The sequence below is a fragment of the Chenopodium album genome, chromosome 11 (genome assembly GCF_948465745.1).
Source record: "Chenopodium album chromosome 11, dcCheAlbu1.1, whole genome shotgun sequence".
Lineage (NCBI taxonomy): Eukaryota > Viridiplantae > Streptophyta > Magnoliopsida > Caryophyllales > Amaranthaceae > Chenopodium > Chenopodium album.
In genome coordinates, this window is record NC_137844.1 from 7534273 (window position 1) to 7549208 (window position 14936).

General features: G+C 40.0%; 1 protein-coding gene across 1 annotated transcript; it reads right to left on the reverse strand.

The window, feature by feature from the left end:
• Window positions 1–1375: 1375 nt before the first annotated feature.
• LOC145567297 (transcription factor TCP14-like) lies at window positions 1376–3839 on the reverse strand. The gene has a single exon (XM_081626558.1). The coding sequence runs from the start codon at window positions 3328–3330 to the stop codon at window positions 1972–1974; it is 1359 nt and encodes a 452-aa protein (XP_081482684.1). The 5' UTR covers window positions 3331–3839; the 3' UTR covers window positions 1376–1971.
• Window positions 3840–14936: the final 11097 nt, after the last annotated feature.

A 14936-nucleotide genomic window follows, 5' to 3' on the forward strand; every position in this document is an offset into this window, starting at 1 on the left:
ATTGTGCCAGCAAAACCCAAATCATATTTTTTTCAAAAAATAACCAAAAAGTAAATTTCTTTTCCTTTTTTTAACCAATTTTTTTTAATTTATATTTTTAAAAAAGGCGAAGGAATTAATAAAAAGGGTGAAAGAATGATCCACCTGTTTGTCAGTGACAATGTACATTGGTTTAGGCAATGACCAGCAAGCTGGGTCTCACCACCTGAGCAATACCTGGAACTGATAAGGTTGTGGGCCCCACCTTTTCTCTCTTTTTTACCCTTTTTTCTCTCTCATTTTCATCATAGACTAGCTGTAATTGTAAACGTGTGATTCATTTTAACTGTAAATTCACTAAATATCACACATGATTTTTAGAGCATGCAGTAATTTTTGACAACGATAAGTTACTGTTCATGATTGTTTTACCTTAACAATACTCCCTATAAGGGGGTTCATAATGGGCCAAGTTTCTGAACTATACCGAGCCATTCGTTGCGTGTACCGTACATTTAAGATTATACATAAGTATATTATAAAGAGTTACAAGACTCACAACATTTATATTTATTTGAGTCTCACTAAATACATAAATTTCTTATTGGAAGACTCGTTTTAAGCTAGGTGTGCAATAATTTGAGTCGGATTCTGATGTAGTAGAAGCTAAGGCAAACTCAAAAAACCATTTATATTTGTTCAAAGGATCGGAGGTTGTTAATACACAACTTTTTATAGACTATTGGTCAAACTTTTTTGATCAACCAATATGTATAGGAAGAAATGTAGACTTGGTACAACTTTACAATGTATCAAAACTACTTTTTGTTCTAAACTCGTACATCTTTATAAATGTATTAATGTAGACGGTGGAATTAATAAGGAAGGTTATTATCATACTACGGATATATATAGTGATACAGTTGTACATACAACAGAAAATTTAAATTTAAATTTATTAAATGTAGAAAGTGACATGCTTTGTACTGTAATATTTTAGAATTCAAAAAATTAACGCTCATTATGTTTCTTCTTAGAAGTAACATTTTTGTTTGGTTATTTAGAAAAACTTATAAATCGAAATATGCTAGTTAATGCATCAATGTCTAAAACTAACAAAGTAACATGTACTAATACATTTATGATAATTATTTTCGATCAACCAAATAAAGACTTCAACAATAGTAATGTAACGCAACGTAAAAAGCTAAGCTAGTTAAATGATAGGATAATATAGAACAATATATGATACTTGAAGTCAAATAATTGATACGTAAATACGCAATACTAAATTCGTTTTTGGAGCAATAAGGGGTACTTTGGGGATTGTAAATTTATTGATAAATTTAAGGGTTCTTGGATTGGAATTAGCTCTATTCAGCAAATGGAATACCAACCCTAGCTTGGAAAGAGGCATAATTGGAGATATGTCATCTTCATCAAATTAATAAAAACCCAAAAATTACAAAGTTTTCCTTTAGAAAGAATTGCACAAACAATGATGACTATTTTGGTTATGGAGGGACCAAAAGGAAAGTAAAAAAAATCAAACATAAATTAAGGAGATAGATGATTAATTTTTCCCTTGGGCAAAATATAAAAATTATAATTTAATTACTAAAAAAAATTAAAGCATAATCACTCACAACCAAGGGGAAAAAAAATAAAAATTAAAAGGCCAAATGTAAAATATTGTGCCTTCTTATCAAACCCTAATTAAACCTCTCATCATATTAATCACACTTAAAAAAAAAAAAAAATCAAAACCTCAAATTAATTTCCAAAAAAAACAAAAATCAAACCTCACGTGTGCTACACATCAAATTAATAGCTACACAAATTCTTCTTCTTCCCGGCGATGGTTGTTGTTGTTGTATAGATGGTGCTTGAAATGGAGTAGTAGTGATAATAGACTGGTAGTGGCTAAAAATGTTGATATACTTGGAGCTGTTTATCATCACAAAAAAAATAAAAATAGTATGCCCTTAATTCTCAAGAATGATGACTATGACTGGTTGTATCGTGTCGGTCATCGCCATGATGGGAGTGGGATCCGCTCGCTTGTGAGTCAGAGATCCCTCCTCCTCCTTGTACGTTCCGATAAGGGTTGAGTCCAGTGAGCAGGCCTAGATGATGAGCCTGCTCACCAGGACTCATATTATTATGACCACTTCCACCACCACCACTATTATTATTATTACCGGCTCCCGAACCCATTTGGGGGCCCAGTTGTTGACTAGGCAATAGTGCCATAGGAGTAGCAAAATTCATGAAATGTAACCCACTTGGAACACTCCCTCTATACAACCCTGCACTATTATTCACTGATGGAATTGTCCATATTGGATCACCACTCATTACAGCTGCTGCTGCTGCGGCACCTTGATTACCACCATTTGTTACCATCCAAAAATTCGGTATTTGACCATACCCTCCTGCCCCCGCCGCTGCCGCCGCCCCGTATTCGCCTTCTAGCCTCCTCTTCCTACCTCCCCCGCCTTCGTCGGCCGCCTCTGAAAGATCAAGCTGATTGTTATTATTATTATTACTATTATTCTGACTGTTGTTATTACTGCTTGGACTACCAGCGTTGTTGTTGTTATGATGTGGATGGTGATGGCTCGAACTCGTAGTAGTCGTACATTCCTGCTTAGCCTGAAGTAACCCCGGATTTAAGTTCAAAGTAGCGGTTTGAAAATTGAGGAGTGCGGAGGAGGGTGACGTGTCGGAAGATAAACCAATGCCGGCAAAGAAGTTACGGCGAGAAGCCGAAGCCGCGGTTGTGAAATTGGGGCTGAAGTAAGATGATGAGGATCGAAGTTGCGAAGGTACGGAAAGAGAAGACCCGGAACTTCGGAGGGAAATGTTTAGAGAAGTAAAATTGGCGGGGATAGTACCAGTACCAGTAGCAGCAATAACAGCTGGTTCAGCTTGTTGTAGAAGCCATTCGATTGTTTCGCCATCAGACTTATGCCCTAGCTCCCTCGTAAGCTGGAAAACCCGGGCAGCGCAAAGCGCTGGCATCCGGATTCTACGGCCCCGCCCGTCTACTTTCGTGTGACGATCCTTGGTGGAGGTTCGTTTTGGGGCCGCTTTTTTAGAGTTCGGCCCCGAAGACGATTCCCCACCTCCAACAGGGGGCTGGGCCTGGGGAGGCCCAGCTGAAGTAGACGGGCCGGGGCCTGAACCACCCGAGGGAGCTATGGCTAAAGAAGGATTAAATGGGGTTGAACTCGAACACGCTTCTTCCTCCTTCTTTTCTAATAACTGGAACGGGAAATTTGGCCGGTGGTGGTTGTGGAATTCGTGATGATGGTGGTGTTGATGCGGATGATGATGATCTCCATCCATTATTTTTTCTTTTGTTGATGTATAAATGAAGATAAGTAGTAGTAATACTCTTGATTATCTCCAACTTCACACACACCTTTTTTTTTTTTTTTTTTTTTTTTTGGGGGGGGGGGGGGGGGGGTAATACCCTAATAAGAAGAGAAGGGGTTATAGTATAATTCCTATACAAATGGTGGGACTAATGGGATCTCTTAGATTATAAATATAAAAAAATATTATATTTATATCTTTCTCTTTCTATGTCATAATACAAGTGGTTTTGTTTGAGAATTGGAGGTGATGAGTGAGTGAGGTAAGGTAAGGAAGGAGGGAAGAAGAATTGAAGAGAGAGAAAGAGATAGAGAGAGAGAGAGAGAGAGAAAGAGGAGATAAGGAAGGGAGGAAGCTTTAAGGAGCAAAGATAATGAGTGGGAATTATGGAGGGTGAGCTTTAAAAAGCAAAAAATTTTAGAAAGGAAATTGCTTTATTTGTTGTTGGGTATGGAGTTATATAATTCCCTGCAATTAATTCAATTTCTATTAAATCATTTAAAAAAAAAAAACAAAAAAACTTACCTTACTGTATATCAATAAAATCGAACAAATTACCTAAATTGACCTATACTCGTACGAGAAATTCATGAAAATATATTTCCGGATGAAATATAATGACATCAAGACAGTAAGAATGAATGAGACCAATCATGGAATTTTTATTTTATTAATAAGATTTTTTTTTTAACAAAATGATAATTCAAAAAAAAAAAAAAAAAAAAAAAGATTTCCTGAAATTGAAAAAAAATGAAATAGAGAGGGGGGTGGTAATCAGGGAGGTATCCTTTAAATTGTGGTTGGACAGGCCCTTTGGTTCAGAATCCACGTGAGGTGCTCTTTTTATCATTCAATCCATAAAGACAATGGTGGCCGGGTAAGGGAAGGGTAATGGGCCCCATTTCCCAAGTCAAGTAATTTAATTTTTCAAATTTATTAAAAATATATTTTTAAAATAAATTAATTTGGAAAGATTATTAGGTGGGCCCAATCTCCGTTCAAGTAATCATTTCAATCTACCTTTGGCCCTTTCTCCTTTGTTCTGCACCTTTGTTAGGGTAGGACCTTTTGTGAATTGTGTGATTCCTCTCTTTCTCTCTCTAGAACTCAACTTTCTCTCTCTAGACCCCCTCCAATTTTCTGGGCCTTTATTGGGCCTCCACTCTCAGGTGATTTTAAGGGAAGTTGCCCATATTTTTTGGGATACTCTAGTTTAGATTTGCTTACTCTTATTAAGTCTTAAGCTATACCCTACTTCAATTGATTGATTATTAGCAAAAACAAAAACCTAACATTACATTAGATGGATGTTAACCTTTCACTAATTCTCTTCTTCTTCAAAAAAAGTTATCATTTTGGCCTTTCTTATTGATCAACTAAAGGACATGACTAGCTTGATTGCTAGTACTAATTGTGATTCTCTTTTTGTACCTTTTTTCTTGGGATACTTTAACTATGCTTTGACTATAGATTACAACTTTTTATTTTTTTTGTTTTTAAGAGAGAGGGTGGGGTGGGGGGGGGGGGTGGTTAGGTTGTATTAATCTCCCTAGATTAAGCTTTGATGTTCATTAATCATTATTATTGGTTGGTGTCGTACATACACATCATGCTATATATGTACGCCGACCATTGTCAAAGCCTAGGCCAACTATTCTCAATCTTTCTCGGAGCTCTTTGTCAATTATCTATACTATTATTAGGTAATTGATAAGAGGCGAAGTATTAATAGTCACTACACGTAATTTACTGTTTAATCTCTCATTAACGAAATTCAACATATTTTTTATTAATTAATTGTGGGTCATGTCGTCATGTCCACGTATTAGCTTAGTTCTCCTACAACATGGGAATTATAAGATTACTAAGGAGAAAATAAAATTAGTATATGTATAGTACTAGCTTAGTATTTTAAATTTCTATTAGTTATATGACTTATATCATTGTCAAATAAAAGGACAAATATAGTAAAAATTATATTAAATTAAATCCCACAAATTAAAAATGAAAAAGAAAGGTGGGCATGAGAATGAGAAATAAAGTGGAGTGGTCATAGATGACAGCAAAGACAATTGTATAAATTGCATGTTGGATCAAGTGAAAAGGTGATTAAATTGATCTGAAAACTTTGCCAGGTTTCAACTGTTTACTCCCACATGCTAATATTATTTATACGTTCAGTACAAAAATTAATCCTACATAGTACATACCAACAATATATACAGTAGTATGTATATAATTATTAAAAATATATACTACGTATAATCCAAAGTTTTAGCTGATGAAATTAGTAAAAGGGTTAGTTTGTAGATTATACAAGTACGGAGTAGTATATTTTAGATTATAATTTTTATAAAATACATATAATATATACCGGCGGCCAGATATTAATATTTAAGGGAGGATCTTAAATTAGTTAAAACTTGGGTATATATTATTATGCATGTTTTTGTTTGCAGATAGATAGATGAGATATTCCTTGAGTAGGGCCGTATTTTTTTTACATGCATGGCGGCTGGCTCCCTTAATCTGACCTCCTCAACCATCGTAGCTACTTCAACCTTTGCCTACTAAGAGTCTAAGACATGCATCTCTTTGTTTTAAGAATTGGATTTTCTAATATTCATAAACAAAAATGTTACAATCAATAATGTTTATTCCATATTTTATGATTGGATTTTCTAATACACCACCATTACAATGTATATATGAATTAAGTACATATTAAATCACAGTTACGGTATGGAGTATATGTTTAAAAGTATAAGGATTTGGGCGTGTTTTATTAGTTTTCCAACAGACTACCTTATCACGGAGTACAGTGTACATTGCAACCGATACAACTAATATAGGATTGAATATATTTTATATTGGTTTAGCTAACAATCAATTACTTATACTTGCATGATATCACTACTAGAAAAAGCTCAATTACCGATGGGAAATACCGATGGTCAATAAAAGCCATCGGTAAAAAAATAATTTACCGATGGTTTTTTCAATCCATCGGTATTTCTCAAAATACCGATGGCCTGACCATCGGTATATTTTTTCCGATGGCTTTTATCCATCGGTGAATCTTATTTTTATAAAAGAAAATTAAAATTATTTTCCGATGGTTAAAAGCCATCGGTAAAAAAAAATTACCGATGGTGTTTTACCATCGGTATTTTACCGATGGCTTTTAACCATCGTTGTTCTTTAAAAAAATTTTTTTTTACAATATTAAAAAATCTAGAGTAACCCTAATCCGGGCTCCCCTCTCCTCCGCCTCTTTCTTCTCTATTTCTCTCTCCTCCGCCTCTTTCTTCTTTCCTCTATCTTCTCTCCTCTCCTCTTCTCTCTCATATGCCTCCTCCTTCACACACCTACTCCTCTCTCTCCTGTCTTCTTCTCTATCTTTCTCTTCCCTTCTCTTTCTCGATTTCGTCCTCTTTTCTCACCTCCGGTTTATTTTTCTCATGGTCTTCGTGGATTTTATTGGTCATTGTAGATGAATTTCATGCGAATTCGGCGGCATTATGGTTTTTTTTGGTCAAATTCGTCTACAAAAACTCCAGATCTGGAGTATTTATGGCCGAATATGACCATTTAAACCTTAAGTAGATGAATTTTGGCCATAATATTAAAGGTATGTTCGTTTTTGTTTGATTTTGTGTTGATTTTTATTTTTTTTTAATTTGATTTTGTGGGTTGTTTGAGTTATTTAGTAGGTTTACTACTTTGATTTTGTGGGTTGATTTTGCTTTTTTAGTTGGTTTGGTTTTTGGTATGTGGGTTAATTTTGGCCATTTTTCTTGATTTGCATTATGTGGTTTGATTTTGGTTATTATTCTTGATTTTTGTTGTTTTTCATTGAATTGTTTGATTTTGGTTATTTTCTTGGTTTTCGTTGTTTTTTTGTTTTCTGGGTTGATTTGCATGTTTTACCAGGGCGGAGGGTGGTCGTGATTGTCGGTTGGTGTTTGAGGTGGCGGTAGATGGTTTTGGGTGGTGGTGTGGGCAGTTTGGGTTGTATGGTAGGGGTAGGGGGTATGGGCAGTGGGTGGGTAGGGGGTGTATTATTTTTTTTTTTTTTTTTTTTTAAAATAATACCGATGGTTTTTCCCATCGGTAAATCGAAAATACCGATGGGTGTTTGCCATCGGTAAAATATCCCGATGGCTTAAGCTATCAGTATTTTAAAAAAATCCGATGGTTTTTGGCCATCGGAAAAACCATCGGTATCCGGTTTACCGATGGCTTTTCCATCGGTATTTTCGTTTTTACCGATAAATGGTCATCCGATGGCCAAAATACCGATGGCAGCCATCGGTAAATTGAATACCGATGGTTTTTTATACTTTTACCGATGAATTTTGGCCATCGGTATTTGGCTCATTTCTAGTAGTGTATTTTTATAAAAAAAAAAAATTAAAACTTTAAGTTGATAATAGTTTGATGAATAGGGAGGGAAAGAGGGAGCACAAATCAATCAAGAACAACTTTATTGAGTAGGAGGAGGTGGGGTGAATTGCTTTTTGTAGTGTCTAGAATGGATTGAAATAATTTAATTATTTGCAGTACAGATGGGTATCCCATGGGATCCAATAAGTGCACTTTTGTACCAGAAAGAAAGCATAACAATGTAAATATATAAAATAAAAAAAGTTAATGGTAGATTTCATCATATTTATAATTTAGTTAACTTGGTTCATCATGATCATGCATACTCTAGGGAGGGCAAAAGGGGCCAGCCTACTTGTTATATATTTGCACGGTGTAATTTTTTATTTTTTTGAAGATTTTAAGGTTTATATTTCTTTGATGTGCTACTTTACCTCTCTTGTCCTTTTGCACTAACTTCTATCTACTCATACAGGAATTAATACTCACTTGCATGCATATTTAACTTGTTAATCTTGTTAGGAATGAAACACCAAACCCTACTTCAGTACTTCTCCCACCCTTTGAATTGAAGAAAATGAGTTGTAAATTCAATTACATATAAAGTATTAATACTATCAAGAGATAAATATTGAAACCATCCACGGTATAAGCTTGTAGTTAATTAAACATTAAAACGTATGCACATATACAAGTAAACATTACAAAAATTGAACCGTTAAATTGAAATGACATATTTAGTAGAGGCCATGATAATATAATTAAAAAGTAGAATGCATGTTAAAATTTGTCAAATGATTTTGTAACACCCTATAAATGTCCGGGGTTATTATTGTACTGTGTTGCTTATATATATATATATATATTGTTCCGGGTAAAAACAATGGAACCTCGCCGAAGGTCCTATGAAGTGGTGAAGACTGGGCTCGGTCCAAGTGATGCTGGGCCGAGGGTTTCCTGCACAGCAAACACACGTAAACTAGCCTCGGGGGTGTTGCCGAGGAAGGCCCCTCCGATGCTAAAGTCAGTACAATGTGTAGAGAGAGAAAGCTATGCAAGAGAATTAATTGCTTGAGGCTTTGTGTATATTTTTTTGTACAAATGTGATATTGATGGCTTTTATACCTTTGCATATATGGGAGAAGTGGGCCTTGGCCCAATTGACTTGCCTTGTTGACTGATCTTGACTTTAGCACAATTGGAGAGTTGAACCTTGACCTTGGGCTTTTGATTGGATCATTTAATGACTAGGCCCAATTGGACTAAATTGGACCCAAACAACTTGCCCCCCAGACCCGATTTGGAAGGATGACGGGTCAGGTTTAATTAACCAGAAAAAGGAGGGAAGTAAATGATTTAATTAATCCAAAAATTTGAATTTAAACCGCAATTAATGAAATAACGGCGGCTGGATGGATAATTTGTGGAAGTTGGACGGATAATGGGTGGTTAACCATGGGGACGTGTGTTTAACGGTTACTTAGTGAGGTATTTAAGAGAAATTAAAGCGCGGACTCCTGGAATTCCCATTTCTGGAAATAAAATCGAAGAAGCGCACTATCTCTCCTCACTTCTTCACAAACACGAACCCAAAGCTCTCGAGAAAACCCAAGAATCCGCATCAAAACTTCGCAAATTCCCCGAGCATTAAGCTTAGAAATCGAAATTCGTCACTACCAACTTGCAGATCGGCAAATTCCGCTTCAGATTAAGGTAATTTCCTTCGATTTTGGTTGATTTTTCTTCGAATTCGAACTCTTTCCCCTTTTTTCGACTTTTTCTTCGAAACTCAACAATAGTGAGAGGAGTTAGAGGTAGGGCCCGTGCTCCGAGAAGGGCAAGGCAATTTCCCGATCCTAGGAACAGGACTGGGACTTGGAATGGACAAAGAGTAGGGTCTGACCCTGCTGAAGGAATTAGGGCGACCCCAATTTTATCGGCGCCTCCAGAAGGAACGGAGGGGCCGAGCGTTTCTGGGCGGGACGAAGAAGTCCCCGCCAACCTTTGGGATGTCCTCCCTGGATTTGATGAGTGGGAGGATGCTGAGGTTGCCTCAGCCATGATAAAGAACTGCCCCTACTCTTGGTGGGTAGACCACGCTGATGCATATCGGTTTGCCGAGCAGATTGAGCTGCACTACAGCATCATGGAAGCCGATGGATATTGGTGTAGAATGCCCCTAGCATCCGATAGAATCCATCGTCCACCCCCGGGGTACGTGGGGGTGTACACAAGACAGCTTCAGTACGGGCTGAGGTTTCCTTTGGACGTATTCGTCCGAGACTTGCTTATCCACTACAGGGTCTTCCTGTGCCAGCTAACTCCTGTCAGCATCCGGAGGGTGATGACATATTTGTGGGTCTGCAAGTTCTTCAGATATGTGCCGAACCTTCACTGCTTCAAGAAGCTTCATCGGCTAGTGCCAAACACTCAAAGTGGGCACGGAGATCACGGTCCTGGGTGGTACCAAATTGAGTCTCGGCCCCAGTATTTAACAATGTGGCCGAACGACTCTTCAGATAAGGAATGGAGAGGTCAATGGATCTGGGTTAGGGCGCCCACAGATCCTAACCACCCTTATGTCTTCAGCGCTCCCAGGTATCTAGTTGAGCCTGATCCTGAAATGGGAAGCCTGGGCCCTCCCGAAGATAGAGGCCCAGATCTGAACCTTAATCAGCAAAATATCTTCGGCAGAACGCTAAACCCTGGGGGCGCTGGCGGCCGAATGAAGTATATCCCGGAGACTTGGCTCCCGGATAACCATTACATTCTCCAAGAGCACATGTTAGCCGCTGTCGGCCTCAGCCGAAAGTTTAGGGATGGTAAGTTTCTTCGGCTGGGGCCGAGGCCTTTATTATTTATTTTTCTCTGTTTTTGTTTCGCACTTTTCTGCTGAGCCAATCCAGCATCTTTTATTTTGCTGAACTGATCTTTGCTCCTTTTTTCTTATACTCAGAGCGAAACGAGACTAACGTCGGCATTGACTACAACCGTCTCGGCGTTACTCGAGAACGAGTATTAATCGATCGGGCCCCTTCTATCACCGATCCGATGCATAGGGAAGTCCATCTAGATCACTCCCATCTCCAAATTGAGGCTGTTGCTCTGTATCAGAGGCAGAATCCTTGGTTGAAGAAGAGAGATCCTTGGCTTCAACTGTTGGCTGAGGAACTCGAAGCTGCCCGTATAGCCGAGGAGGTTGCACGGGCTATTGAAGCTTGTGAAGGGGGAGAAGGGTCCTCCAGGGCTGCTGAGGAAGAAGCAGCGGCAAGGGCAGCTGAGGAAGAAGACGAGGCTTTGCTGAAGACCTCGGTGAGTTAGACTTAGCTTTTCAGTTTTTTTTTTTTTTTTTTTTACTCACACTCTTCCTGCCCCCCTGTCTTTTGCAGTCTGAAGAGAGCAAGAGACAGAGAGAAGGGAAAGCCCCTGTTCATCCCGAAGACCAAATACCAGAGGAATCTGAAGAATCTGATATGGACGAGCAACCTCTTCTCAAAAGAAGACGAAGGATGACCATCATCGGCCTTTACGATTTTCAGACGAGGCCGGGGCCCGTCGGCATCAACATCCGAGAACCTGAGGAAGGCGGTGGATCGCCGAGGGTTCCCCATCCACCACCCCAGTCTCCGCCGAAGACCCCTTCACCACCTCCTGAGATGGAGGTGGATCAGAAAACTCCCGATCCCAAGGGAGGGGTCCAAGAGGAGGAAGTCCAAGAGAGTGCTACTGAGCGCAATGCTGAAGATGTTGTGAAGCCCGTTGCTGAGGGTTTCACAGCCGATATCGCAAGAGAGGTTGAGGCTTTCGTCCTCACTCCTGAAGAAGAAGCAGAAGTCATAATCATTGACTCTGCTGAGAAGAAGGAGGAAGAAGTTCAAGAAGAAGAAGCTGAGCCATCCAAGGCCCCGGAAGCTCCCGAATCTTCCTTTCCTTCATTCCAGATGCTGCAGTCTGGAGAGATGGGTTTCTCGGCCCCCCGCATTCCAATTCCAGATCACATCTGGGATCTCATATGGGGCCAGAACCGAGAAGGTGCTGCAGCCTACTTCGGCGATTTTGCTGGCCTGACCGAAGTAAATAGGGCGAGGATCTGGTCGCTGAAGGCCACTGCTGGGATGGGTGAATCCAGCAGATCAGTTCCAGACCCAGCAAGGTCTAATCAACTGCTGATGATGCAGGTAAATCTTCTTCCTTGCTTTTATTTTTCAATCCAGCTCTTCAGCTCAGTTTTTTTTTTAACTGACTTGTGCCTCTGTTTCCAGTTTGTGCACAATCAGACCCTCACTGTAGAGCTGATAGACTCCCTACAAGATAGGGTTGATGCTGCCGAGTATGAGAAGAAGGTAGCAGATGAGGAGCTGAAGCTTGCTAAGCTGAAGCAAGCAGCAGCTGAAGAGAAGCAGCAGAAGGGTGAGGAATACGAGAAAAAAGCTGCTGAAGCCCTTCAGACCTTCTGTGCTGCTATGGAGAAGGAGGTTTTTCCCCCACTGGTAGAAGGGGAGAAATTCCTTCAGGAGCATATGGGAGTGGACATCTCCAAGTTCAAGGCTGCCATTGAGAGCAGAATCAGAGAAGGAGTTGCTACACAGGCTGAGGTGCAACAGAAGCTAGAAGCTTTGGAAGCCAGTAGAATGGCTGCTGAAGAAATGCTCCAAGCTCGAAACGTCCAACTCTCAGAAGCTGCTACTGCTGCTGAATCTTAGAAAGCCAGGCTCCAAGAGGTTGAGGATCAGCTGAGGGTCAAAAGTGATGAACTGACCCATGTAAAAACTGAAGCATCCCAAGTTCAACAAGAGCTGAACGAGCAGAGAGATTCCTCCTCCAAGCTTACTGATGATCTGAACAGATCCAAGAAGGACTTTGAGGAGGTACAGAAGAAGTTGGCTGATGCTGAGGCCCTACTCAAGGTCCGTATCTACACTCAGGAAGAATACGATATGGGTTTCAAGAACGGGGTTAGAGTGTGCCGAAGAGTCTGCCTACATGCTGAGCCAACGCTGGACTGGTCCAAGTGTGCTGAATGGATCCAGGATCCCGAAGACCCTCATATGCGGTTTCCAACTCCAATCGAAGCTGGAATCCTTGAGGCTGAAGAAGCCGAAGAAGAAGCTGAAAGAAGGGAGATGGAGGCTGAACAAAGGGAGAGGGAGGCTCAGCAAGGTGCGAAGCCTGCTTCATCTGCTGCTGGGACTGAGGCCACAATGGGGCCCAGTATTGCTGATCAGTCTGATGCTCGGGCTGAAGCATAGGAACTCGGGCAGTCGTCTTCAGAATCTTGCGGTTCATCATGCGCTCAACTTTAGACTTGCCGCTTCTGAATATTTTTTGCCTTGTTTTTTGCTTCAGCTTGCCTTGATGTACAAACTACTTTATCTGTTTTTGTATGTACCTCGGCAGCTGTAATTTTCCGCTTGTGGGCGGCTGCCGATGCTTTATTATGTCTTTAAAACATTTGAACTTTGTAGCTCGTTTTCTCAGCATTTGAACTTTATCTGATGCATTTTTCTTCAATTGCTTTGTCTTATTTTCCTCATTCTGAATGGTTTACTGTTTCTGAACTTGAGAAATTTCGCAAAAATTTGCTAAGTACAAAACTTTCAGCTTGAAGAATTCTGCTGAAGATAAACTTGCACTGATAGTGCTTCTTGCCCCCCCCAGTAATCTGAAGACTCAAGTCTTTGGATTACTGAGTTGGGTTTCTTCAACTTTCAGACGAAGCTGAATAAAAAATTTCTAATAGTTGTTGTTATCCTTAAGTTTCTGTCTATCTTTAAAAATGGATATCTGAAACACAAGGCCAACTGAAGGCAATGTTTCTGATAATGGCTTTCTGGGATACAAGACTCAGTTAAGGCAATATCCCAGACTTGTCCATGGACTCATGTCTTTGGAGAACAAGTCTTACTGAAGTTTAACTTCAGCTGAAAGACCAGAGTTCTTTAAAAAGACGAGTTTGTCAGCAATCTGAAACCCAGTTACCCGAAGGCGAAGGTTTCGGACGAGGCTGAATAAAAACCCTTAAAGAGTAGATAGAATAAAGAAAACCTGAAAGAATAAAAAGTTGCAAATACTTATAGAAATGGTGGCTCTGAGGCCTTTCATTAATAATTCAAAATGTACTTACAAAGATTGTTCTGCCTCGAAGGGTTTACACATGATATTTCTTAAGTACATCAGCATTCCAGTGATTTTTCAGCTCAGTTCCATCTAACTGACGAAGTCAGTATGTTCCTGGCTGAAGCTCATCATGAATTTCATAGGGTCCCTTCCATGCAGCTGAGAGTTTCCCATGGATTCGGCCTTTCTGAACTGCAGCAGCATTCCGAAGGACATGGTCTCCAATTTTGAGAGGCCTTGCATGGACCCTTCGGTTGTAAAATTTGCTGATTCTCTGCTTATAAGCAGCCATTCTGTCTCGGGCTGAGTCTCTTATTTCATCGAGGAAATCGAGGGATTCCTTCATAAGATGCTCATTCTCAGCCGAGAAGTGGTGCACTCGTAAACTTTCAGAGCCGATTTCCACTGGAAGAACGGCTTCGGCACCATACACCAGCTCAAAAGGTGAATAGCCCGTTGCCTCCTTTTCAGTTGTCCGAAGTGACCAGAGGGTTCCTGGAATTTCCTCTATCCACTTGGACTTTTGATCTTCAACCCTTTTCTTCAAAGCATTGAGGATTTGTTTATTTGCAGCTTCGGCTTGACCATTACTTTGTGGATGACACACTGCTGAATATGCCAATTTGATGCCGAACTGATCTGTGTACCGCCTCAGCGGTAAATTATCAAATTGCCTCCCATGATCGAAGACAAAAACCTTCGGAATACCGAAGCGGGTGATAATGTTCTGCCAGATAAATTTCCTGACAGTTTGCTCTGTAATATTCGAAGCTGCTTCAGCCTCAATCCATTTGCTGAAATAGTCGATGCCGACTATTAACCATCTTTTTTGGTAAGGTGCATCTGGAAAGGGTCCCAAAATATCCAGCCCCCATTGGGCAAACGGAAGTGGATTAAGGATCGGCTGAAGGTCTCTAGCTGGCTGATGGATGACTGGTGCGAATTTTTGACATTTTTCGCATTTTCGGACTAGCTCCTTAGCGTCTGAGATCATGGTGGGCCAGTAATATCCGGCCCTCAATGCCTTGTGGGCTAGGGTCCTTCCCCCAATGTGGTTTCCACAGATGCCGAGG

Coding starts and splice junctions, on each gene's coding strand:
- LOC145567297 (XM_081626558.1), bottom strand. CDS start 3,330: ATGGATGGAGATCATCATCATCCGCATCAACACCACCATCATCACGAA.